Below are 22,228 nucleotides of genomic sequence, written 5' to 3'. Positions count from 1 at the left end.
CCATCACAGTCAGAGAAAACCAAACCAATCAGCACAAACACCTCATAAAACCTTGTTGGAACTGGTGTGTTTAGTTTTGACAGGACTGCATTTGTCAGATTATAATTTTTTTTGGAAGTAGGTTGATGCAGTGTGCAAACACAGACTCTCCCTCTCGTCATGATTTTATATCAGTAAATGGTTTTAACTGAGTGTGTTTATATGGAGTTTCCCTTATTTTGCCAAAAGTTAGATCATAAAGAGGTTTATATACTTAACACTATTTAATTCTCGCTGACATTAAATTTTATATCACCCTAACAGATTTTTTGTTTTTTCTGAAGAAGGAATAGGCAAAAAATGATGTTTATGTTTTGTTACCGATATGGTTCATTATTCCATCCGTAGGTCATAAAAGTCAAGTTATTCCTTTTCTGTCACTTTTTCATTGTTTTGAATTAAAACAGCTGCAAAGTAGTTTTGTTTTTCCTGAGCAAAATGCTTTCCTCATTTTATCTGTACTACCATGTGAACCAGAGAGTCTTTACAGCCTAAATTATTTGATTATATTATACCTCATTAATTACAGCATATTTTACCTGATGTTGTGTGCAGGTAGTGAAGGTGCAGGTGTCCAGGTGACTTCTGTTCCAGCCTCTCTGGTGCCCTACAGTCTGTCTTTTTCTGCCCGAGTGTCCTCTCCTCGTCCAATCTCTAAAGTAGAGTCCAACTGCTCCCTGGACCCTCTGCAGTACCTCAACACTGATCAAACCCAGGCCACGGTAGGTAGAGTGCTGATGTGTCTGCTGCGTGTGGTTGTTACTTGTTACTGAGGAATAAATATGAATGTGTTTGTGGTGTGCAGGTCAAGCTGGCTGCAGGACACAAGTTTGACAGAGATGTTGAACTGCTGATTTATTACAAAGACGCCCACCAGCCCACTGCTGTGGTGGAGGCAGGACAGGCCTCTGCTGAGCCGGGTGAGAGCTAATGAGAGAAGTCATTAGTTTGCAAATAAAAATTATTGTTCTTCTTCAACCTAATAGTTAATTGTGTTGGAGCTATTATAAAATGTAAACTTGACATTTTTCTGTCCTTTTCATGTGTTTCAGGCTCTCTGATGGGTGATCCAGTGGTGATGGTGAGTCTGTACCCTGAGTTCCCCCAGTCTGTGATGTCTTCAAAGGCTTCATGTGGAGAGTTTGTGTTCTTAGTGGATCGATCTGGAAGTATGGACTGTGCTACGAATAACACTGAGCAGCAGGAAACCCGGATCAGCAGTGCCAAGGTATTTATGATGTTAGTGTTACAAAATATTTCCTTAAATTGTTCCTCTCACACAGTGGCCTCATCATCTTCTCCCTCTTCCCCGAAGGACACTCTGCTGCTCCTGTTGAAGAGCTTACCAATGGGCTGCTATTTCAACATTTACAGTTTTGGGTCCAGTTATGAACACATCTTCCCGTGAGTTGTATTCATATGATCTCAGTGATATCACTTTTCTGTCACTTTTTACTGTAAATGTGTCATGCGTTGTAGTAGGACTCAGGCGCAGAGCAGAGTTCAGTGGAAACAACGTTTATTTAAGTCACCAGGTGCAGATATATACAGTGAGGTGATAGTGGGGGTCCTGGGTCCAAAAGGGAAGTCCGGGAAGTGAATCACATACACGCTAGCTCCTCTTCTTTACAAAGGTTCAAACAACGGGTTGGTCACAGGTCCGGGGAAACTGTGCACAGGAGAGAGTGGGGTTACGCAGAGATCACAGCAAGTTCACAGAGCTTAAAGATACAAGGCTGAGGTTCACTGACGTGTCTAGCACAATCATCCAGCGATGAGGCTGTCTGCATCCTGGCCTTAAGAGTCCAACCCATAATTAGAGCCTGACGAGAAGCAGGTTTGTGTGCCAAGGGCGGGAGCCTGCAGTGAGCTCCACCCTGACGGGAAGGAGAGAGGAGAATGTAAACAAAAACACATGTGGCCTTGTGGAGCCGGCCGGGCAGACATGGGGACCATGACAAAATGTGTGATAAGATATCTTCCCTGCTGTTAGTCAACATGTTGCCTTTGGATGATTCTGCAAAACTCCAGGTTATGTTTGATCTCACTTGTGTGTTTGTCATGGCAGTAAGAGTGTAGAGTATGGTGAGAAGACCATGGAGGAGGCTCTGAAGAAAGTTGAGCAGATGGAGGCTGATCTTGGAGGAACAGAAATCCTGGAGTCGCTCAAACATATTTACAGCCAGCCCTGCATCCCCACTCAGCCTAGACAGGTAACACACACACACACACACACCTTGATGTCATCCTTTTGTCCTTCCTTTTTTCTCATTCATTACTCCAACATGTAAGTTGACCATGAACCAAGCCCTGTATCAGTCGTAACATATCTCATATAATCTGCTAATTATACATGAGTTGATCTGTTGAGTGGTTCCTACTGTTCCTCTCACTCTTGCTTAAAGCTTCTTCTTTTCTTTTTTTTACTGGTTAAAACAGTTTACTGACTGCATACTTGATTACATATCAAAGAGTTGTGTTTCAGGTCGTGTAGATGAAAAACTGTGTGTAAACTCTCCTCTCCAGCTGTTTGTCTTTACTGATGGAGAGGTGGGGAACACCAAAGAAGTGATCGATCTGGTGAAGAAGAATTCAGGCTCCCACAGGTAAAACAAGAAAAAGATGATGACATGTGCCGTGTACCATGCCTGTGTGTCTTAAAAACAGCTGTTGTATTGCAGGTGTTTCTCTTTTGGGATTGGGGAAGGGGCCAGCTCTGCTCTCATCAATGGGATGGCCAAGGAAGGAGGAGGTCACGCTCAGTTCATCACAGGGACTGACAGGATGCAACCAAAAGTAAGACAATGACTCATAAAAGTTACAGTAAAAAAAAAAATTGTGTTTTTAGTTTGTTTTATTTGTTTTTAGTTTGGATGGAAGATATGATTTTGGTTTTTATACTCATCAGGTGATGCAGTCGCTGCGATTTGCTCTGCAGCCAGCTGTGGAAGATGTTTCTGTTACATGGGATTTACCAAAGGGATCAACTGTCACCGTCCTCTCTCCACCAATCACAACCATTTTCCAGGGTAAAAGGTCACTGATTTATGCACAGCTTACTGGACAGGTAGGAACAGCATCTTCTCACAGTGAACAATCTCTGTGTTTATGCTTGTCATGTTTTGAAATAAAATGAAATTGGTTTGACACTGTAATTCTGTGTCAGAGCTCAGAGGCAGCAGAGGGCTGTGTGACGGTGAAGTACAGCCTGGCAGGTCATCCCTCTGAGAACCAGCTGCACTTCAGTCTCAGACCTGCAGAGGACACTGGGTAAATGAGCTGTTAATCCACTGGTACAATTACATACTGTATTTACTTTACAAAAGCTTACTTTTTATGTCTGTATGATCTAAAAAATATTGGTCATTGTGACCATGTCACCATACCAATATTTTCTCTTGTCTGTAGCTTAATAGTCCACAGGTTAGCTGCTCGGACTCTTATTTGCTTGCTAGAGATGGAAGCAGAAAACAATGAGGAAAAAGAAGAAGTAAAAAAGAAGGTGGTGCAGCTGAGTGTCCAATCAGGAGTGAGCAGTTCTTTCACTGCTTTCATTGCTGTCAATAAAGACAACAACAAGGAGATTCAAGGACCTCTTCTGCACCGAGCTATTCCAAGTATAATGAGCAATCCTATCTACTTCATATTGTTATGGGGGCATTCTTATCTTATCTTATCTTATCTTATCTTATCTTATTAGTGGCTGGTCTAATGGGATTTGCTGCTACCCCTTGCTGTGGAACAGCTAATATTTCCAGATTTTCACCTGGTGAGTACAAGGTTTGTTACCTTTGCAAACACAGTGTGAGTACTTCTACAAACACAGGTGTGTGTTTGTGTGTGTGTGAAAAAGAATAATTAGTTATAAGAACAAATTGGAGACTATTAAATACATATGACTCAAACCACTTCAATGCACTTTTTTAAAATACCTTTTGTATACAATAATACAAACAAAATGAGAGAACTTCGACAATCATACGACCCCTATGAGCAAGCGCTTTGGTGACTGGGAGGAAAAACTCCCTTTTAAAAGTAAAAGTACACACACACGCACACACACGCTGACACACAAAATATATAAAAAATTCACCTATTGCCCCTGCGGACAGTCTGTCCTTCAAGCTCACATCCTCTTCCAGAGGCCTGGGAGCTTGAAAGTAACGTATTTTTCAGACCATTAGGCGAACTGGATTATAAGATGCATTAAGCACTGAAGTTTGGTTCGTTTTCAGTGTCCTGTCATTTGACTGCATTTGTCCCTAACCCTCACTTTAACTTTTATCAAGTAGACAAAAGTTAGTGTTCATCCTCCAGCTTCACTGTGTTTATGTTATGCTAACATAGCTGTGTCGCTAGCAATCACTTAGCACATCATTATATACCAGCTAGTCCAACTTCAGTAACCATACAAAAGTTATTGCTGTTTAGTTTTCTGTCTTCATTTATGTTGGAACTGATAGCAAAGCTTTACGTTTAAATTTTTTCAGAAAGTTCATGAATTCTGTTTTCATGGATGCCTGGGTGTTAAACTTAATTGTTACACCTGGAAAAGCAGCAACGCTGATCATTTTATTAAGAATGAAAGCGTTCAGGCAGTTTTTAGCTCTCAGTGATGCTGCAGTCTTCGTTTGACTTTGGGACCTGAAGCGGACAGAGTTTTGGACCCAGATTACTCCGCGAGGCTCCTGACTACAGTAGCCGTAATGCTCCGACGATCCATCAAGCAGTGCGGCTTTGTAGGTTACCAATGTCGCACGAAGACATTTTTGACTGATTTTTGAGCCGTGTACAATCAGTTCAAGGTCGGTAAGCACAACCAGAATTCATACATAAGGCACACTGCCGATTTTTGAGAGAAATTAAAAGATTTTAAGTGCGCGTTAGATTGCGGAAAATACGGTAAAGTTCACTGGATGAAGCGTTTTCAGTGGGAGTAATGTTTGATCACTCATCCAAGTGACTTCTTCAGTCTGGTGTGGGTTTTTGTTTTCTGGTAGTTAGTTTTGGGATTGCTGACACAGACCGAGTTAGTCTGAGTTATATAACGTCAGATGATTTGCTCATGCTGACAAATTCTCGTCAGACAAGTAAAATGAGATCCCACATCAGTTAAGCTTCTACTAAATTTTGCATGCAATGAAAGAAAAATGTTTACTTGTGTTTTCATTGGGAGTAGAATTATAAGTGTGTGTGCTCACTGTTGCATTTCGTTTGAAAAAGCAGGTGTCGATTACTATTGTGCAGTGGATGACTATGAAGGTATTTGTTTTGACTTCTTTGCTTTAAATGGACACACTTGAATATGTACTGATTCTTTTCCAAGTGTAATTTCGATTTTTCTACTATTAATTTTAACTTTCAAAATTTTAAAATACAGAGGTTTACATTTTGTTAAGTGTTGAGCATGCTACTGCATTCAGTGTGCAATGAGGGGAAAAATGTATTAATTTTGATTACAACTTCAAGTGTGTGTGCTCAGTGTTGAATTTCCTTTGAAAAAGCAGAATATGAAGAGGATTATGGAAACCCTCCAGAATTCGAAGACAAGTGCTGTTACAGAGGTATCTGTTTTGACTTCTTTGCTTTAGATAGACACGTTTATCTTTAGTTGGACATCAAAAGTCATCTAGACCTTAATATCTTTAAGTCATTCCTGTAGTTTAATTAGTTTGTGTATTTGTTGTGACTTCTTTGCTTTAAATGGACACACTTGAATATGTACTGATTCTTTTCCAAGTGTAATTTCGATTTTTCTACTATTAATTTTAACTTTCAAAATTTTAAAATACAGAGGTTTACATTTTGTTAAGTGTTGAGCATGCTACTGCATTCAGTGTGCAATGAGGGGAAAAATGTATTAATTTTGATTACAACTTCAAGTGTGTGTGCTCAGTGTTGAATTTCCTTTGAAAAAGCAGATTCTGAGGTGGATTTTGGAAACCCTCCAGAATTCGAAGACGAGTGCTATTACAGAGGTATCTGTTTTGACTTCTTTGTTTTAGATAAACACGTTTATCTTTAGTTGGACATCAAAAGTCATCTAGACCTTAATATCTTTAAGACATTCCTGTTGTTTAATTCGTTTTGTATCATCTGGTTTCATGGGCTGAGAGTCATCTGCAAAGCAATGCAAAAGAGTTCAGTGTTTTCTAATAATACTGCCTAAACAGGTGTAACATAAGAAGTATTGGTCCTAGTACAGAACCTGGTGAAATTCATAAAATACCTTTTGTATACAGTAATACAAAAAAGAGAGAAATCCAACAATCATATGACCCCCTATGAGCAAGCGCTTTGGTGACTGTGGGAAGGAAAAACTCCCTCCTGGCTGCGACAGGTTGGGATGAGGGTAGGAAGACAGGACAAAGACACACTGTGGAAGAGAGCCAGAGAGGAAGAATAATGCAGAGAGGTGTATAAACACATAGGGAGTGAAGAAGGTGACTGAAGAAGAATTACTCAATGTACCATGGGAATCTCCCGGCAGTCTAGACATAATGCAGCATGAATAAGGAAGGAATTAGGGTCACCTGATCCAGCCCTAACTATATGCTTTATCAAGAAGGGACATTTTTAATAGGGCTGGGTATCGTCACTGATTTCTAGAATCGATTCAATTCCGATTCACAAGGTCCCAAATCGATACGATCCACGATTTGATTCGATTCGATTCAATTCGATTTGAATCTGGGAAATTTTGACAGTCAGAAATATTATAATTCAGATCAGTAGATTTACATATTTTTGTATCTATAAAAAGGAAGCTGACACACGCAAGACTTTATCAAAGGTGTGAGCGTCACAGCAGATGCCTTTGTGTCAAAGTAGCTGAAGATAAAACACAGAAAAACATGAAGGTGATTTTCCTGGCCTGGGATTTTATGAACATATTCTGCAGTACATCAAAAACAAAAGAAAACCATTAATCAACATATAAACGTTACCTCTGACGTCACAGCGGTTTTATTAGAGACACGGCTAAGCGTTTTGCATTTTGCACAATTTTAGAAAGTTTAAATTTGTTCAGTATTGAACGGCAGAAATTAGGTTTTCTCTTTGGAAGTATGTAAAAGGAAAAAAAACCAGCGACCCAGTGCGCTGTAAACAATGGTAGACTTGTGCGTAACAAGCAAGCGAATAATGCAGAAAACAGATTTTTAGATGGGAAACTGTTCTTGAAGAGAGAGAGAGAGCTGTGCATGAAGTGTGGTGGAAGCAAAACAGCAAAAGTCAGAGGAAATTCATGACGATGTTTTCGTGAAGCTTAGTTTGGATCTTCTTTTGCTGCTGGTTCGGTCAATATTGTTTGGAGAGAGATAAAACTAACAGCTTTAGAATCAGCACAAAAAGGGCGTAAACACAAAGCGCGGACCCGCCAAAACATCAGAATCAGCGAGCTGTCGGCTTTCAGCACGGACCGTGTCTGTGCCGTCAGGTGAGAAAGGCGACATCTCACTGATTCTGATCCGCGGGTCCGCGCTGTGTGTTTACGTCTTTGTGCAGAATCCGTGTTCCTGCTCTCATTTACTGTCTTAGCTGTTTGGTGGTTGTTGAAATTTTCAGGTTTCACCAGAGATTCTGGCATTTCGGGCAAAATAAATTTATATTAAAAAATCGATTCAGGATTTTAATGAATCGATTTCACGTTATCCAAGCCAGAATCAATTTTAATCGATAAATCGATTATAAAAACCCACCCCTAGTTTTTAACATAGTCTTAAAAGTACAGAGGGTGTCTGTCACCCAAATCCAAACTGGGAGCTGGTTCCACAGGAGTTAAACACAAGAACAGCTCAGTCAGAGAGCGGCTGATACGATACTATAAAGTCTTTAATATAAGGTGGAGCTCGATTATTCAACACCTTGTATGTGAGGAAAAAAAGATTGCAACATGTGGATGCAAACCGAATCAATGGAACTATTTTCTTAATTAACTAAACTCTTTTTCTAAAATATTGCTCTGTTAATTCCCCCCAATTAAGATGATTTTATTAACTAAATAGAAGGAGAGTGATCAGCATAAAAAACTTTATGAATGTACTTGTATTTAAATTTCCCCTTTAGCACTGCCGGATGAAGAATTTCCACCTGCTAAGAAGCCACCCAGAGACCCTTTGCTACAGTTAGTCTCCCTCCAGAAGGCGTCTGGCTGCTGGCTGCTTGATCCAGCTCTGGCTGCTGCACTGGGAAAGACCAACGAGGAGGTGGAAAAGTCGAAGCCTGAAAAGGTGGGCTATTAAATAAATAATAACACAGTAATAGTGGGTGTTTGTAACGTATTCATTAAAATGGTTTCAAAAGTGAATTTTCAAAATTACACACTCATGTTAACGAACATCTGCATGCTGCCTCACTTAATTTAATATTTAACTACATGACTGCTGATTCTATACACTAGGCCAGCAGTGAAGTGTGGGCCACCATTCTGGCTCTGATCTGGCTTCATGGTTTCAAGATGGATGCAAAGGACGAGTGGGAGCTTCTGGCTGCAAAGGCTGTGTCATGGCTCAGTGCGCAAAAAGGTGATGGTTATACTGAGTTGCTACAGTCGGTCAGTTATTAAGATGCTAATTGAATATTTTATTTTGTGTTTCCTTTTTTTTTCCAGCACCGTCTGTGACAGAGTGTGTGGAAGCCGGAAATATATTGTTGGGTTGCAGTGTGCAAAAAACTGCTCTTGGCCTCTGAGGTTTTTATAAACTAACAACTTCTTTATGATTCATACACAGAAGCAGATTTACTTCATACTTCATCCACATTAATCTTTGCATCGTCCAACTTTATTATCTAATGTGCCTTATTTTATGCTGCATGTGTCCAAAGTCAGCTTTGTAAGAGTACCAGAGATTATTGCTTTTCTTTTCTAACTTTAATGTTGCTGTTTGCTTGAAAGCATCAAATATTAAACAAATAAAAATACACATGAGTTTGGACCCATCATTCCTTCTAATGAGTCACCATGAAAAAAATAAATAATTTAATTTTAAAATATTTAAAAAGACCAACACACCTGGCCAGTTCTGTCTTTCAACACATTTTTTAAATCATGGTTGAGGAAAATATGCAGCTTAAATTCAAAGTCATAGTGAAGCATAATTCTTCCTTATTCCAATGCATATCTTTCACTTTTTAATTCATGTCATGTAAGTAAACAGCTGGACATAATTTCCACTAACAAATGAGACCTCATCATCAGCCATGTCTCACAGCAAGTGAAATCAAGGCCAGCAGAGGGAATGCATAGCTAGATTTGTTCTGCAGTCATGAGCCATCCATCACATACTCTTAATACAACCACAAACAAACTATAACTTGTTCATCTGAGTAATGGCTGCTACAAAAAAGCTATTTTTAAACCTCCATGTTTTACATTTTGAAACCAGGAACCTTTGCCCAGAAGGTAGAAACTGAAACTCACTATGCAACAGGTGTGAGCCATCAAGACAAATCAAACCAGCAAACTGCTGTAACGGTCTGGTGTACAGGGATGCTCGGCTCAGCTGTGGATCAGCCTGCTCAACCACTTAACAATTTGATCGAGTGAGTTTCAGTTTTTTACAGATAAGTATCCAACCAATGACCTTAAATAAAGATCAAACGGATTCAATGAAAGCGCACTAAAATAAACTCATCACGGTTGTATCAATGTGGAAACGAGATCAGAACATGGTTTCTTAACGGAGGGCTGCAGGCCTGGACTGGGACAAAAAACTCAGCCCTGATATTTTAGGTCCAGGCGTTACCATGTTCAGTCCAAAATGAAAAAAACAAAAAACAGATGTGACACGTGTAATGTGATCATCAGAGAATATGATTTTTATAAAACATTTATTATTATTTTATAAAGTTTTTCTTACACTGTGCTTAGCTCCTTGTATGAATGTGTAATCACATGTCTTTGATAAATAAAATATTTAATCTTGGATTTGTGTAATTTGTGGCTATTGAATAAAAGTTAGTCATGTATCCACTGATAAAAACAGATGGCTGAAAGAAATGTTTGATGTAAAAATGAAACACAGTGTTGTGCTGTTGAACTGTGAGTTTCTAAATCACCAATGTTTAAATGCCGAGAGGAGACTAGCAGCCCTGAGTCTGCATGTAAAACATTAAACTCCATAGCAGTGATACCTGTTCTTACACAGGTATGCCTATTCTTTCTTATGAGACTTTACTGTCCCAATGAAACAAGAAGATCTTGTTTTAAAGTACATTTTTTGCCATCCCGTAATCTCAAGAATGTTTATGTTAGATTCTGTTTTTAATCAGGTTGTGATCTTAGAGTCAATCTCATAGCACTCGGCCTGTGCTTCAAGGATTCTGATAGTTAGTATGACTCCGGGGTTTTGACTCATTTAAGTCTGTGTTTTGCTGGGAGGAGAGAAGAGAGACATGTAAGACTGCAAGTCTGCTTCTTGGTCCCAACTCTGGATAGTCATGTTTTTAATATGTGTTTAATAAATTTTATTTAGAAATAAATTTCTAGAAATGAGAGCTGCTCCATCTAAGGAATGTTGTCTCTCCTAACAAGACCGGGTTTCCTCTGGAAAGTTTCCCAATTATCTATGAAGCCCACATCGTTTTTTGGACACCACTCAGACAGCCAGCAAGGAGAACATGCGGCTAAATATGTCACTCCTGGTCTGACTGGGGAGGGGACCGGTGAAAACTACAGACTCCAATATTGTTTCCAAAGTTACACACCGATTCAATATTCATTTTGGTGACCTCCAATTGACGTAACCGGGTATCATTACTGCCGATGTGAATTATAATTGTACTGAATTTATGTCACGATCCTGGGTCTTATGACCCAGTGTTTTGAGTTTAGTTTATTTGGATGTTTATATAATTAAGCTCATGAGTTTTTCTAGTTCTTTGTTATTAGATTCCCCTTGTGTCTTCCAACCCCTGTTAAGTCTCCCTTGCCCTTCAGTGTTTCTAGTTTTGCTTCCCTTTCCGTCCAACCTGATTACTTCCAGCTGTGCTCTCCTTCTGTCTCTCATTCCCTCGTTATCCCTCAGTGTATTTAAGCCCTGTGTTTCTCTTTGTCAGTGTTGTAGTCCCCCTCACGGCTGTGTTTCCTTGTGTGTCAGTTTATCCATGTCCCAGTTTAATTTAGTTTAGTTTACCATGCCATTCTGCAATAAAGCAGCTTTTTGAATTTAATTTTGTTGTCATGAGTTTTGCGTTTGGGTCCTTCTCCTGCCTGTACACAGCTGAAACATGACAATTTACGTTTACCCTTAGCCAGCAGTTTTAAATTTTCCTCAATGTCACCTTCTCCGGCCCCTGGAAGATAATTGACCATGGTTGCTGGTGTCTCTAACTTCTAATGTCTCAGAACAGAATCGCCAATTAAAGAAGTATAAAAGTTACGTTTCCTCAGTTAGAATATACAATTTAATCAATTGGTAATGGAGTAATGCTTAGTTAAAAAGCTGAGTTAAATAAATGTGTGGTGAATAATTGTTTAAATTATGTATCTTCAGTTGCTGCAACTCTGTTATTAGTACATTCAAATGATGATGAATTACCATCACCAACTGGTAGAATATGGAGATGAAGCTCATCAGCTATTATTTGAAATAAAAACTCACAAAGTTTTGATTTTAAACAGAAAAAAAGAATCACTGCTTAACCTTCAATGTTTTTCGGTTTTTACTTCCCATCTCTGCTGATATCAGATATCTGATGTCCACAAAATAATAATATAAAAAAAACATCTGACATCAAGTCAGTATCTGATTGGTGCTCTTATAAAAACCTTTCCCTAAATATTAAAAAACCAAAAGAAGTCATTGCTTTCAGGCGACAGAGAGGGGCGCTCAGGCCACTGGAATCTGGAGGTGAGGAGGATGAGGGGGTGCTTGCTTTATATTTCTGGGAGTTGCCATCAATGAGGTCCTTAAATGGACAACGAATGGTGCTCCTATTATAAAACAGGCACAACAGGGACTTTATTTCCTCAGAATACCGAAGAAGCCCCACCTGTCTGCAAATCTATTAGAGCATTTCTACTCTCAATATAAAGCATCCTGTTGTACTGTATAACTGTCTGGTTTGGGAACAGCTCAGCAGCAGACAGCGAAACTCTCTAGAGGGTGATAAAAACTGCTCAGGACATCACTGTCCAGCCTCTGCCGCCTCTGGAGGACATCCACTGGTCTCTTCCCTCTGCCCCCCTCTAGGCAAACGGCACAGGTTACTGAATTCACCCACTGTAGCGACTTCCACAGTCGCTAGAGGCCGGGGATGAAGCCTGCCTATTTGCCTGACGCGCTGTCAACTTTACGCAATAATGCGAGAGGTGGAATTGTTTGCTTGTTTATTAAAGTCCTTTGAGAGTTTACAGAGTAATGTCATCGGCTCCTGATTCAGACTCTTACAACGTCACAGGCTCTAATGTAACAAGGCGAAACATGTTGTGCAGCGGTCAACAAAAACTACGGCTACCCAGCCCTCCTCTCTTTCAAAATCAAAACCAGTGAATGACAGACTGACAACGCCCATTTATGTCACCGCTAGCACCCACGTGACTCCCATAACAACCAAACAAATAAAAACCCAGTGATCATCAAAATTCAATACATTCAATTATGGCTCCTACTAGGGCTGCTCAATTAATCGAATTTTAATCACGATTACGATCTGGGCTTTCAACGATCATTAAAAATGACTGAGCCGATTATTAGCCCCTCCCTCATTTATCCGCGACACCTTAAAGGCCAGTCCGTGAAAATATTGTCGGGCATAAACCGGTCCGTGGCGCAAAAAAGGTTGGAGACCGCTGATTAAGAGGACCCGAGGGAAGCTCGGAAAGCTTGTTGTTTAGTTTTTTCTGCAGTATATAAAAATTGGTGTATCTCCAAAATAAAACTATGAAGACACTCAAAATAAATTTCCTGTTGTTGTAAACTATTTTTTGCAACTTTTTTGTATTTAAAGTTTTGAGGGATAAGCCTCTTAAATTTCTCCAAGTAGAAATATATGTAAAAAAAAAAAAAAAAAAACGATTTTCAATTTTTTTGTAGTTTATTGCACTTTTTTGCAATTAATGTAGTTACTATGGACTTAATGCATACATATTATTAAAATATGGGCTATAAAAGTTGTATAGCAACTTGAAATGCTCCCACAAATGGCACTACAACATGTAAAAAAATTATATAAGCTCTGGCGGACTTGGTTCTATAGTAGGTCTTAAAGGGTTAAATAAATATCGTCAAATAATCGAGATTTCAATTTCAGTGAAAATAATCGTGATTATCATTTTTGCCATAATCGAGCAGCCCTAGCTCCTACACTACACTATCACAGACTTGGATGTCCACAGCACCTCGCCATATACAAAAGATTAAGAGGTGTTTTTCTAGGCTTTTTTATAAAGATTACAAAACACAAATAACAAAAATGACAACGCTATTTTGATGTTGTCTAATGTAGTGCAAAAAACAAAATAAACCCAAAAATTAATAAATAAAGTAATTTTTTTATCTTAAACTACTGGATAACAGCTCTTTTCTAATAACATTGAAGATGCTGTTTAACTGCTTTTCAGCAGTAGTGCCCTACTAATTAAAGACTTGTTACTTATAGAGGTACTTCATAAATAAGAGGAAAAAAAAACTATACATTAAAAAATACAACTTAAAGCTGTAGCGTCCAGATTACTTATGTAGTCAGCTCCTTCCGTGCAACTGATATACGATGCAGTAAGCTGAACACAGCTTCAACCGCCTGTTTGTTGAAAAATAGTAACAGACCGCATTTTCTTGTTAGTAACTGTAATGGCGTTGTAACGATAGGAATAGTAATTAGTTAGATTACTCGTTACTATATATGTAACACCGTTATTCCCATCACTGATAATCAGTTATAATGGCTCAATGTGCGGAAAAGAATCATCAGTCACAACCATTTCTATTGAGAGCTCCAGTAGTTTTTCTTAATCTACAGGCTGTAATCAGCTGATCTGTTGCTCTTTGTGGATGCACACAACTGAATTCAACAAGATGTAAGCAGATATTTCATAAGTTGTCCTAACTGGTTTTCATCTCTATACACTGACAGTACACTGTTTATGGTGTCTTTAGATTAGACAATATACAGTTGGAATTCAAAGAATGAACGTCAGCATCATCAGCTTAATGTCATGGTCGGACGGTCCTGCTTGTGTGTGTGTCTCCCTCTCCTCCCCACCTCTACTCTCCAGGTCCGGCCACGCCTCCGGGAGAGAATGGCCTGCGTGTAATCTTCCACCCAGCTGCTGCTAATCTTTCCTCGCTTGGGCTGAGGTATTTACCAGACAGCAGTCGACGCTGGATTGTACTCGAAGCTTGGTAGTTTAGTGTGCTCGCAATTCTGTGACTTAGCATAGTCAGGCTAGCCTTCTCATCAGATGTTGTTGTTGCTCGTCCATCAGGTGGAGAAGTACAGAGCGGAGAAAAGGGCTCGCTGGTTTTATCACTCGGGAGGAGAAACACACACGGAAGGAGCACACACAGATTTTCACTGAAGAGTAGTGATTAGTGGTGGGCAGATCGATCCAAATATCGATTATATCGATACCAAGTTGGCATCGGTATCGAATCAATACTAGGTTGGTGAGATCGAGTCTTTACTTTTAAGTTCCGCTCTTGTTTGTAATGCTGTGCTTTTGGCAAAGGTCGCTGGACTTGCTGCTCCTGTGTCAGCGCAGAGCAGACGCACTTTGCTCCCTCTTCCCCCTCTTGTGTTGACATGTTGCGCTGTCACTTGACGTGACTTAGACACGTTGGGGGTTAAGTTGTTTACATATTATTTATATTTTTATCAGCTGTTATTGTTGTTGAGAATTTTAATTGTAAATTTTGTATTATAGTTTTCCAACAGTACTTGTTTTGATTTGTTTACTGGTTTGCACAATTTATTGTAAAATTTTTATTAAAAAAATAAAAATAAAATGAGTAAACCGCCACGGCAGACCTGATGGCATTTTCATGCTTCACAGCATGATTTATTCTTACAATAATCACATGGCTGCTGTAACAGTACATTCTGCTGCAGCTCTCCTGCTGCCAGCTGTACACATCACAATCAACAACAACACAGACCACAGCACAGGTTTTAAGCCTGCGAGGCATGATTGTAGATGCCGCGCAGGTGAGTCAATCTCACCGAGGGAATCGGCCCGGACCATCGGCGCCCCAGGTAGCCACTCATGTGGCAAACAGCGGCGGGGCAGCAGGCATGGAAGTGAGCCGGGGCTCACAGGCAGCTAGAATTGATTCTCACATTAAAATATCAATATTTTAGTAATTTAGAGTAAATTTGTAGTTTATCATTAACAGGAACACAGTGGAAAGAAACTATAACATTCGGATTGTCTACATTCAAAGGAACTACTTCCTCTTCCGCCTTTCATAGTCATGTGCAAAATATGGCTGTATAAATGTCTCGCAGCCCCTTGGCGTGTGCACTCACAACAATGGCTGAGCGTAATTGTGTGGACGTATTTTACCTCCACAAACAGCTGAGACATGGTTTGCGATACATGTGGCAAAAAAAGTTCTCCAAGAGTGAGGTGTTGTGGCCATACTAGGGAGACATTCAAAAGGGCTGTTGGGGGGTGATAAATACATTTTACAGGGTCTATTGATCGGATAAAATACGTTAAATGTCACCATTATTATTGGCCGGCCCGGAAACAGCGGGGGTGTCCAAATTCAGAGGCTGCTTCCACCTGAGGACCCGGCCTTGGCGGTCTAAAGAAAGTAGTAGGGTAGTACGTCACGAGCTCCCTCGGTGGAGTGAAACTCTGCCGTCTGCTCCTGGCTATCTAATATATAACCGGGCACTGACGTAAACTCTTCTGTTTAATTATTCTTTGATGTTTATTCAGCTGTGTGAAAACCCTGGAGGAACCCTCCCGAGGGATTAACGAAGTTAAATTTAATTTAATCTAATCTAATAACTTTAATCTCAGCCAAACCGATTTAGTCACGAACAAATAAAACACTGAAAAAGCCAAACAATAACATTTTGAAGTTATCAAAGTGACTTATATATCATGTTTAACCCGAGTAGTGAAAGACCGTATCAGTATCATCGATACCACCCTGAATATTACTTGGTATCGGATCGGAAAGGAAATCAGTGGTATCGCACATCACTAACTCATGTGCACCACCTTCGGGAATTGGGAGAAAATCACCTTTGGACAATCGCCCTTCTTTGTTTAAGACTGTATTTGAGCACTGTAAATAAACGCACTGTCTGCTTTGTATCCAGAGCTCTGCGCGTGAGTCCATGTTTTCCATTAGCCGTGACACTTAAATTCCAATTCAGTTCTGCTACAGTTAATATAACCCTTTGACCACGAGGACCTTTTGAGGTCTAATCAGGACATTTTCACACGCATCTTAGTAAATAAGTTACCGTGTTCTGGAGTTGATATAGAAGCCCTCATAACAATTATTGTTATTAGATTGGACAAAATCCAAGATAAATTAAAGCTTATCCATGAAATTCTTGATGTCTGCTGTACAATCATTCGATCCTCAAAAAAGAAATGTGCAAACAAATCATAAAAGGTCGCAAATTATCATGACGTTCATGTCTGTGATAAGTGTATGCAGCTTTCTGATGTTTTTGTGTTTTTTCTGTTTAATTTGATTTCCTTTAATTTGTTGATTTACGCTACCGGTGATGTGTGGGCCACTATTCTGGCTCTGATCCGGCTTCATGGCTTCAAGAGCTTCTGGCTGTGAAGGCTGCCTCATGGGTCCGTGCTCAGAATGGTAGAAACCATGATAATAGCTGATAAAGTGTATTTATTTTAACAATACAGTGGGGCAAAAAAGTATTTAGTCAGCCACCGATTGTGCAAGTTCCCCCACTTAAAATGATGACAGAGGTCAGTAATTTGCACCAGAGGTACACTTCAACTGTGAGAGACAGAATGTGAAAAAAAAATCCATGAATTCACATGGTAGGATTTGTAAAGAATTTATTCGTAAATTAGGGTGGAAAATAAGTATTTGGTCACCTCAAACAAGGAAAATCTCTGGCTCTCACAGACCTGTAACGTCTTCTGTAAGAAGCTTTTCTGTCCCCCACTCGTTACCTGTATGAATGGCACCTGTTTGAACTCATCATCTGTATAAAAGACACCTGTCCACAGCCTCAAACAGTCAGACTCCAAACTCCGCCATGGCCAAGACCAAAGAGCTTTCGAAGGACACCAGGAAAAGTATTGTAGACCTGCACCAGACTGGGAAGAGTGAATCTACAATAGGCAAGCAGCTTGGTGTGAAAAAATCAACTGTGGGAGCAATCATCAGAAAATGGAAGACATACAAGACCACTGATAATCTCCCTCGATCTGGGGCTCCACGCAAGATCTCATCCCGTGGGGTCAAAATGATCATGAGAACGGTGAGCAAAGATCCCAGAACCACACGGGGGGACCTGGTGAATGACCTGCAGAGAGCTGGGACCAAAGTAACAAAGGTCACCATCAGTAACACACTACAACGGCAGGGAATCAAATCCCGCAGTGCCAGACGTGTTCCGCTGCTGAAGCCAGTGCATGTCCAGGCCCGTCTGAAGTTTGCCAGAGAGCACATGGATGATACAGCAGAGGATTGGGAGGATGTCATGTGGTCAGATGAAACCAAAGTAGAACTTTTTGGTATAAACTCAACTCGTCGTGTTTGGAGGAAGAAGAATACTGAGTTGCATCCCAAGAACACCATACCTACTGTGAAGCATGGGGGTGGAAACATCATGCTATGGGGCTGTTTTTCTGCCAAGGGGACAGGACGACTGATCCGTGTTAAGGACAGAATGAATGGGGCCATGTATCGTGAGATTTTGAGCCAAAACCTCCTTCCATCAGTGAGAACTTTGAAGATGAAACGAGGCTGGGTCTTCCAACATGACAATGATCCAAAACACACCGCCCGGGCAACAAAGGAGTGGCTCCGTAAGAAGCATTTGAAAGTCCTGGAGTGGCCTAGCCAGTCTCCAGACCTCAACCCCATAGAAAATCTGTGGCGGGAGTTGAAAGTCCGTGTTGCTCGGCGACAGCCCCAAAACATCACTGCTCTCGAGAAGATCTGCATGGAGGAATGGGCCAAAATACCAGCTACTGTGTGTGCAAACCTGGTAAAGACCTATAGTAAACGTTTGACCTCTGTTATTGCCAACAAAGGTTATGTTACAAAGTATTGAGTTGTATTTTTGTTATTGACCAAATACTTATTTTCCACCCTGATTTACGAATAAATTCTTTACAAATCCTACCATGTGGATTCATGGATTTTTTTTTTTTCACATTCTGTCTCTCACAGTTGAAGTGTACTTCTGGTGCAAATTACTGACCTCTGTCATCATTTTAGGTGGGGGAACTTGCACAATCGGTGGCTGACTAAATACTTTTTTGCCCCACTGTATGCCATGGCTACGATCAGCTGTTTTTCCACATGCTTTCTTGTAATAACTGTGTTTTTAGCACTGTGTGTGACAGAGTGTGTTGAAGCTGGAAAAGTCCTGTTGGGTTACAGCATCAAAAGAGAAACTCTGGGGCTCTGAGGGTTTGGTTTACTGACTTCATACTAGGGCTGGGAGATATGGCATGAAATCCATATCGTGATATAATTTGAAGCACGTGTGGTAACGATATATATATCGCGATATATTATTTTCTTCTATATAACGTATTTTCCACACTATAAGGCACACTTAAAATCCTTTAATTTTCTCAAAAATCGAGTGTGCCTTATGTATGAATTCTGGTTGTGCTTACTGACCTCGAACCGATTTGGGCGTGCAGAAATCTGTTAAAAATGTTTTGATGGATTGTCAGAGCATTACGGCTGCCATAGTGTAAGTAAGTAAAATTTTATTTATATAGCACATTTCTAGATAGACATCACAAAGTGCTTTACAGATATAACAGATTAAAAGGCAAAAAACAAACAAAGTTAACAAAAAGCAATTTTAAAAAGATAAGTTTTTAGCTGTTTTTTAAAAGTAATCAATGAATCAACGGATCGTAGGTCCTGAGGAAGGGAGTTCCAAAGTCGAGCGGCCACAGTAGCAAAAGCTCTATCACCCCTAGTTTTCAGTCTCGTATACTGAATGACAAGTAGGCCCTGACTACTCGACCTCAGAGACCTACTAGGGGCATAGGGCTGCAAAAGTTCAATAATATATGGTGGTGCTTGTTGTCGAAGAGCCTTAAAAGTTAAAACCAAAATCTTAAAATGGACTCTAGATTCGACAGGAAGCCAATGTAACTGCTTAAGCAACGGTGTTATATGTGAATATTTAGAAACTTTCGTCAGAAGTCTTGCTGCAGCATTCTGAACGATCTGCAGACGCTCCAAGGAACCTTTGTGAGGAGCTTCGCGGAGTAATCTGGGTCCAAAACTCCGTCCCTTCAGGTCCCAAAGTCAAACGAACATTGAGAGTTAAAAATGGTCTAAATTCTTTCATCTTTAATTAAATTATCAGCGTTGTTGCTTTACTAGGTGTAACAATTCAGTTTAACAACCAGGCATCCATGAAAACAGAAGTTATTAAATTTAACGGAGTTAGAAGTTAACAGGAAGTTAGCTCGCTAGTTTCCACCTAAACATGACACACCATGTTCTGACTGAGAGATTTTTGAAACTAATTAAAACGTACAGCTCTGCTACCACTTCTGACATAAATGAAGACAGAAAACTAAACATCAGTGGCGTTTGCAGGGTTACTGAAGTTGGACTACCTGGTATATAATGTTGTGCTACGTGATTGCTAGCGACACAGCTATGTTAGCATAACATTAGCACAGTGAAGCTGGAGGATGAACGCCAACTTTTTTTCCACTCGATAAAAGTTAACGTGAGGGATTCTGGTGGTTAGGGACAAATGCAATCGCAAAGCAGGATGCTATACACGGGGCAAACGTCAGTCAGGAGAACAACTGAGATTATTCATCCACAATACAAGGTAGTTATTAATGTACTGCAACAATATGGGAATAGAACAGCTACAAGAGAATTCAACATTAATGAATCAATGTTACAGAGGTGAAGCAGAGTTTTTGGCTTTCCCAATATTTCAAAAGTGCTTCATCTCTTTGCTATGACTGTCTCCCATTTGCAGATGATAACGGTTGTAGCCACTGTGACGCTTTCCACCAAAACAGGCGCAGCTTGATGACATCATCAATATGCGCTATCGCTATCATTTGTATCTTATATCGTTTATATCGCCCACCCCTACTTCATACTGCTTTAAATTTAGTGTTGTGCCATAATATCCATCCTGATTTAATTATTTTTTAATTTCATGTTTTTGGTTTCTGATTTTTGTGTTTATTGTAAACTGGTATTTGGTATTTGTAACAAATTAGGGTTTTTCATGCAGTACATAAAAAACTTCGTGGAAAACACAGTGACTTTTTCTAACACCGCACTGTGTTGCTGTTATGTGGCTGTTGCTTCCTCTCTGCTCACTGACGTTAATTGATATTAACTGCGCTGGTGAGCAGCAGCTGGTAGATGCACTTGATTGCTTAGCTTGGTTGCTGAAGCCTCGCCCACCTGACTGTCCCAGCCCTCAGCACTGTGTTTTTTCCACAGCTGTCTGTGGAGCACAAGTGGACATCTCTGTCTTCGGCTGGACCTTTTACTGCGACTGTTTTAGAAACGAGCGCGTTTACGTCACAAACAGCAGGAGGAAAGTATTTGCTGGACCAACGTCAGTGTTTTAAGAGGTAGGAATTTATTCCATATGTTTTATGAAGGTTAAGATGACGCATCAGAGTCTTTGATCGAAATTAGCCTTCTTCATAGATCGTAGTGTCTCCACATGGTGGGTCTTTTCCATTTTATTCCCCGTCAGAGTAATATCTGAAAAAAAAAAGATTTTATTTGCCCACACAACAACAAAAATATCTTTCAAAGTTTTTTTCAAATTATAATATTTCCATTTATATCTTTAAGGATGATTGCTTTTCTTTTCTTTTGTTTTTATTCTGATATTTTGAAAATGACCTCAGGTTAAGTCTTTCAGATATATCTTAATCACTTTATGTTGTATTCAGGCTGGCTATATTTTAATGAAAGTTACGTGTCAGTATAACGATCATGTTCAAATTAAATCTCTGATTTAGCTGTGAATAGGTACAAAGATGGTGTCCTGTGGTCTACGCAGTGTCCAGATGGAACCAGGTAAAACATCACTTAATAAATACAATTTCATAGGAGATAGGGGGAACGGCTGTAGCTCAGGAGGTAGAGCAGGTTGCTTACCAATTTGGAGGTTCAACCCCCGTCTGTTCCAGTCTGCATGCCAAATATCCTTGGGCCATGTACCAACCCCAAGTTGCTTTCTGATGCATCTATTGGCGCATGATTGCCTGTGCACTTCCATAGAAAGAGTATAGAAAAAGTGCTTGTGCAAATGGGTGAATGAGGCAAGTTGTGTAAAGTGCTTTGAGATGGAGTAGAAAAGTGCTGTATAAGAACCAGTCCATTTAACTGGTTTGACCAAGTTAAGATGTGTTGTAAATTTGGATGTTTCATTCTGTTTGACTGTCAGTTCCTCTGAAGAGCATTGAGGTGGAGCTGGAGGTGAGGGACCATGTGGCTACAGTGGTCTCCACTCTGAACTATGAGAACAAGGAGGACAAACCATTAGAGGCTGTTTTTGTCTTCCCTCTGCCTGGAGATGCTGCTGTCTGTCATTTCAGTGCTCAGGTTGGACAGACGCAGATTGTAGCTGAAGTGAAGGAGAAACAGAAGGCGAGCTGGACAGTAAATATAACCTGATTATAAGTGAGCTTCAAAATAAACACAGTGAATGTCACTGACATGCATCACCTGTGCTTCAGGCTCGTGAATTGTATGATGATGCTCTGAGCTCCGGTCAGCAGGTCTGCCTATTGGCAGAGAGTGATGAGAGTCCAGATATATTCTCTCTGAGTGTGGGCAGCCTGCCTCCAGGAGAGAGCGCCTCCATCAGGTTGGAGTACGTCACTGAGCTGGCTGTGCAGGCTGATGATGGTCTGAGGTTCTGTCTGCCTGCTGTGCTCAACCCTCGATACCAACCTCAGGGTAGGACAACTGTAGCTTTTCTTTTGATCCTGCTTGCCTTTTGTGTTGTTCTCTGTCAAGATAACCTTTGTTGCCACTGATTTTCAGTCCACCTC

At 40.2% G+C, this 22,228-nt stretch overlaps 2 protein-coding genes across 6 annotated transcripts in view; both read left to right on the top strand.

The window, feature by feature from the left end:
* LOC120744937 (von Willebrand factor A domain-containing protein 5A-like) overlaps window positions 1–22,228 on the top strand; it is a 174,737-nt gene that overhangs the window by 135,686 nt on the left and 16,823 nt on the right. For 3 of the 5 annotated variants that reach the window (XM_040049516.1, XM_040049519.1, XM_040049517.1), the window contains 9 exons: window positions 595–761; window positions 845–959; window positions 1,092–1,267; window positions 1,355–1,443; window positions 2,108–2,252; window positions 2,566–2,645; window positions 2,721–2,835; window positions 2,948–3,106; window positions 3,206–3,309. The exons of 1 other annotated variant lie outside the window; for it this stretch is intronic. In XM_040049516.1, the coding sequence (XP_039905450.1) occupies window positions 595–761; window positions 845–959; window positions 1,092–1,267; window positions 1,355–1,443; window positions 2,108–2,252; window positions 2,566–2,645; window positions 2,721–2,835; window positions 2,948–3,106; window positions 3,206–3,309 (1,150 nt within the window). Of the gene's footprint in view, window positions 1–594; window positions 762–844; window positions 960–1,091; window positions 1,268–1,354; window positions 1,444–2,107; window positions 2,253–2,565; window positions 2,646–2,720; window positions 2,836–2,947; window positions 3,107–3,205; window positions 3,310–20,611; window positions 20,792–21,190; window positions 21,249–21,618; window positions 21,822–21,910; window positions 22,134–22,228 lie in introns of those variants that run through there. One more of the 5 variants, XM_040049518.1, reaches the window with a different exon arrangement.
* Window positions 3,230–8,959, top strand: LOC120744949 (von Willebrand factor A domain-containing protein 5A-like). Its single transcript, XM_040049542.1, has 9 exons — window positions 3,230–3,332; window positions 3,448–3,656; window positions 3,740–3,808; window positions 5,263–5,301; window positions 5,541–5,603; window positions 5,955–6,017; window positions 8,107–8,270; window positions 8,441–8,564; window positions 8,651–8,959. Exons 2-9 carry the CDS (start codon window positions 3,497–3,499, stop codon window positions 8,728–8,730), a joined length of 762 nt encoding a protein of 253 aa, XP_039905476.1. The 5' UTR covers window positions 3,230–3,332; window positions 3,448–3,496; the 3' UTR covers window positions 8,731–8,959.

The sequence above is a fragment of the Simochromis diagramma genome, unplaced genomic scaffold, assembly GCF_900408965.1.
Source record: "Simochromis diagramma unplaced genomic scaffold, fSimDia1.1 OVJJ01000611.1, whole genome shotgun sequence".
NCBI classification, from domain to species: domain Eukaryota; kingdom Metazoa; phylum Chordata; class Actinopteri; order Cichliformes; family Cichlidae; genus Simochromis; species Simochromis diagramma.
This window is presented reverse-complemented; position numbering and strand designations above follow the sequence as displayed.

Bases quoted from the DNA above. Each gene is read 5' to 3' on its own strand.
- LOC120744949 (XM_040049542.1), top strand. From the start codon at position 3,497: ATGGAAGCAGAAAACAATGAGGAAAAAGAAGAAGTAAAAAAGAAGGTG. The intron at 3,657-3,739 runs GTATAATGAGCA...TTATCTTATTAG, and splicing joins TCTGCACCGAGCTATTCCAA to TGGCTGGTCTAATGGGATTT. The intron at 3,809-5,262 runs GTGAGTACAAGG...CGTTTGAAAAAG, and splicing joins TATTTCCAGATTTTCACCTG to CAGGTGTCGATTACTATTGT.